The 4,823-nt window shown below is 40.9% G+C and overlaps 1 protein-coding gene across 1 annotated transcript; it reads left to right on the top strand.

The window, feature by feature from the left end:
* Nucleotides 1-2,253: 2,253 nt before the first annotated feature.
* LOC117120193 lies at nt 2,254-3,093 on the top strand. Its single transcript, XM_033265210.1, has one exon. It carries the CDS (start codon nt 2,254-2,256, stop codon nt 3,091-3,093), a length of 840 nt encoding a protein of 279 aa, XP_033121101.1.
* Nucleotides 3,094-4,823: the final 1,730 nt, after the last annotated feature.

Below are 4,823 nucleotides of genomic sequence, written 5' to 3'. Positions count from 1 at the left end.
CTCCGCGACCACCGCGCGCACCGCGTCGAAGTTCGAATATTGGGCGTTCGCGTGTTCGACTACAAATTCGTTTGCATGTTCACATTGGAAACGCCAGTCGCGTCTTCGATTCAACCGCGCGCGCCACATTTAGACGCGAAATTCGCTTGATCGCGTTCAGTGGGAACCGGCCTATACAGATGCAGCCATGGTAAGAGCATGCCGGTACTCCATCGTGAAAGTTAACAGGGCCAGATTTAGGTGGCCCAGCCCCCCACCCGGTTTTGAAAGGTAAAAATAAATGGAGAAAAAAAAAGAGAAAAGAAAAAAAACGACAAGAACACAAAAATTTCGCGGAGGATTGCCCCTGGACCCCCTAGGGTAGGGTCACCTCGATCGGCCCCACTTTCGGTCCCCACTTTTGGACATCTCTGGATCCGCCCCTGGTTAATGTTTCACTGTTTTAATTGACTTTCGGCAAACTGGGTTTCGGCCGACTGGGATTCATTGTTTTTGACTCGGCAAACTGGTACTCGGCAAACTAGGATTCGGCAACTGGAATTCGGCAAAGTGGTCTGGGCAATCTGGCATTCGGCAAACTGGATTTCGACCATCTGGCCTAGATCCCTAAAAATTACATCAGCCGGCGACGACTCCACTGGAGCAATATGCTCCACCTCCACCTTCACCATGGCCCGGAGAAGGAAGGAGATATATCTGTAGTCGACTAATTGCTCAACCAAACTTGGTCTAGGAAACAGGCTGGTGATAATAGGCCTATTTTGTATGGTACATCCTAATGCCAGTACGTAATAATAATATTTGTTATGTCATATGATGATCATTATAAGTAACTACAAACATCCTATGATTTAATTTTGGATTCAAAATAACAGTAAAATAATACTCTTGCAACGAACGGGGAGATTCGTTTTATTTATTTTTTTTTTCATGCTGCGATAGCATTTGCCATGAATAATATTCTTTACTTAGGCCTAGCCCTAAAAAGTAACTCAGCCGGCGACGACTCACTGGAGTATTGTATGCACGCCGTGAAGGTATGGTGTGTCGGCCATCTTTAAATTCAAACTGGCGGCTGATGACGTGATAAAAGAAATGGCACCTAATTTTTTTTATTCAGCACACCAAAAAAGTTAGCCAATAAAATCCATTTTGGCACAACAATCTTGCTGGATTACATAGCAAACTGTACTATATACCTAAGACCAACTCGCCATACACAAGGATTTGTTTGACATAGCCTGCAGACATTATAACTCATTAATTACAAAATACAAACAAGAACATTATAGGAATCTCATTAAATCATGTGACCAGAGCAATTTGTTTTAACTCATTAACGAGCTAACTGCTGCGTCAACCAGTCCCACTTTACCGTCCCACATAAACTTAAGTGATCTTGCTGAGCGATTCGCAGTTTTCTTTAACAACAAGATTTTGAATGTTCAAAAGGAGTTTCTTGGCACTCACACTTCTTTGCCCCGCCCTCCTAGCAAGCACCCACCTTCGAGCCTCAGTGACTGGGATTGTGTTACATCTGATGATATTCTAAGTGTGATTAAGGCATCACGAAATATATCCTTTGAACTTGATCCCATTCCTACACTTCTCTTGAAAGGTCATCACAACCAGCTTTCACCAATCTTAACTCATATTGTGAATGAACCTCTCAGGACTGGTGTGTTTCCAACCAACCTCAAGCATGCGCATGTAACACCCATCCTTAAGAAACATAACCTGAATCCAGAGGATTTGTCTAGATTTAGGCCAATCTCCAACATTCCGTTCCTATCTAAGGTACTCGAGAGGATTGTGTGTTCATAACTTAAATATTTCCTCCAGGAAAACGATCTCCTAGGAAAAATGCAGTCCGCCTATCGTCAATTTTGTAGCACAGAAACAGCTCTTCTCCGTGTTCAAAACAACGATCTGCTGACTGCAATTGACCAGCGCCACGACGCCTTGCTCGTCCTGTTGGATTTTTCTTCGGCTTTTGACACTGTCGATCATACCATCCTTCTGCACCGACTTTTTAGTCACTTCGGTATTACAGGCAAGGCACTCCAATGGATCGCCACTAACCTCAATTGTCGAACTCAATCTGTCGTCATTGGAGATGTCTCCTCGGCCAAACATAGTCTTTCTTATGGGGTCCCGCAGGGGTCTGTTATTGGACCCCTATTATTCACACTGTATATATCACCCCACTTGAAGATGTTTCATTTCATAATCTACGCTGCATGACGTATGCTGATGACATACAGATACATCGATTTCCATCAAAGTGAACTTTCCAGTTCACTCACTAAGCTTAACCAGTGTGTAGGTTGTGTCCAACAATGTTCTCTAGCTACCAAGCTTCACCTCAATGTCAAGAAAACAGAATTAATTCGTTTTTCTTCATGCTTTCGAGCAGTTGAAGCCATGTCTCTACAACCATATCAGTTTCTGGTCGAACCAAAGTCAGAGGTCCGTAACCTTGGTGTAATACTCGACTCTACTCTACAAATGAAGTCCAATATCAATGCTGTATGTCGCTCTTCCTGTGCTGCTCTCCGTAAAATTGAAAAAATCAGAAAGTTTCTCGACAAACCCACTACTCTACGTCTGATATATGCCTTTCTCAATTCACGGCTCGACTATTGCAACAGTCTCATCTCTGGACTACCCAAGACACAAATAGCTAAGCTACAGCGTATTCAAAATTCTGCTGCTCGTCTGGTTACCTTAACTAAGCGACGTATCCATATTACACCTATACTATATGATCTTCACTGGCTTCCTGTCGACAAAAGAATTACTTATAAAACATTGCTGTTAACATACAAGGCAATGAACAATCTCGCTCCAGAATACATCACCGAACTGCTCACTCCTTACACGCAAACACACTCTCTCCGATCCGCTTTTAAGAATCTTCTAAAAGTTCTGAAAAGCACTACAATCACATACGGCTCACGGGCATTCACCTCTGCGGCGTCTACCTTATGGAATGCACTTCCAGATGAAATCAGGAACGCCGACTCACTTCAGCTTTTTAAAACACAACTCAAAACTCACCTCTTCACTGAAAGTTTTGCTGAATTCCTTTAAGATACTTTTTACCACTATTTTGTTTATTTTCCTTCTTTTCCTATTAACTGCTTACCTAGACACCGCCATCACTTGAGCACCTGTGAGTCGCGCTTTACGCCTTAAATTGCCGATAAACGGTGCGGTGTTGGTTTGGTTCGTTTAGGCGTTTAGAGTGCTGTTAGTCTAGGTTCATGGTTTTTTTTTATTCTCTTGTCCGTTTCCTTTCGTTGTTGTGAAGCACCTCGAGGTTGGTCCAACGGGAGGCGCTATACAAATTGCAAATTATTATTATTATTATTATTATTATTATTATTATTATTATTATTATTATTATTATTATTATTATTATTATTATTGTTATTATTATTATTATTATATTGAAAGTTAGATGAATACATTTCCATTAAAGTAAAGACAACAATTTAACCCCTGGGTAATGTGCACGGGGTGGTTTGAAAATGAGCAAGATGATGTAGGCCATAAATAGAATGAATAGCTCCAAAATAAAGTGCTTTCCGTGGTTCAATACTTCACTGTGTGCTTCAAATAAGCGAAAAAAAGCATTTGTATGATGTAGGGTTTACACCTGTAAACAGAATTACCAAAAAAAATCGCAAGATTTTGAAAACAGTATAAAATCTGTATTTCCCATATGCAATGGAAGTTTATTTTCCCTCAACCCCATTACAAATATTCGAGTTCATTACCTGCCGAGTCATCCGCATATAACAGTAAAATTCTAATGATTGCAGAAGTCCTGATGCCTGATTTGTTACCCATGGTAGATGAAGCCCATTGTTAAATCATAGAAGTAAATACAACTAATTTAGGTTATTTAATACTATGTTGCAATAATACGTCTATTGGGTTTTATTGTACTTAAATTTACATAATATACAGTGAAGCAAAGAACACTGTTTACCTTTCGATTGTCCTATTCAAGTCGTACAGAACTCCCTGTGCCACCAAGTTCTGGCTCTTTATAGGCCTATTGTTTTGATCACTGTGTTTTGTCGTTAGCCCTCTTTTCATATCATACAATCTTAGCATTACATCGATTTTGTGCCGCCACGTTCCGTCTCTTTCATTCTTTTTTCTGTTCATTGTGATTCATTGATAGCATTATTGACTTAACAGGGGTTCTAGAATGTTGGTATACCAAAAGACAGTGCTCGTCAAAATACAATTATTTTCCTTGTTAGGTGCGTACTCTAGGAAAGTTTTGTACAGTACTTTTCCAAAAGTATATAGAGACTCAAGCGCACAGTAGGTTTTACCGTCTGATAGAGTGCCATTTCCGAGCGTCAAAGGGGCCTAATCTTAAAATTTGCTCCAAGTTCCACCAAACCCTTAGGGACTCCTTTGGTGCCCCTACCCATAGGGTCCAGTAGGGTCTTCGCTGTATAGCATCCCCATCCAAAGGGCTTTATTGATACAGAACAGCATAATTGTCACTGACATCGATTGTAGGACATATATCATAAAAATGGAGATCAATCAAATGTTAAGTTTGAATGAGTGCCTTTCTGGGCATCCGGGGGTGTCATAATCATAATTTGCTTTGCAACTCCCAATATAGAATAGACTATAGGTCATTGATTAGACCTTTGCAATGCCCGTGAGTGGAGGGGTGTCTAAGGGAGGGGGAGCGTAACACCGGTCGGGAGAAAGTCAACAATTTTGTCGAAGAGCATGCTTTTAAAAAGCATTTTCACCATTTGAGAGTGCCATTTCAGAGCGTCTAGAGG

This window comes from Anneissia japonica, unplaced genomic scaffold (assembly GCF_011630105.1).
Source record: "Anneissia japonica isolate Jap-2015-1 unplaced genomic scaffold, ASM1163010v1 scaffold8948_len120252_cov100, whole genome shotgun sequence".
In the NCBI taxonomy this organism is placed as follows: Eukaryota; Metazoa; Echinodermata; class Crinoidea; order Comatulida; family Comatulidae; genus Anneissia; species Anneissia japonica.
This window is presented reverse-complemented; position numbering and strand designations above follow the sequence as displayed.

Excerpts from the sequence above, each read along its gene's own strand:
- LOC117120193 (XM_033265210.1), top strand. The coding sequence starts at position 2,254 with ATGACATACAGATACATCGATTTCCATCAAAGTGAACTTTCCAGTTCA.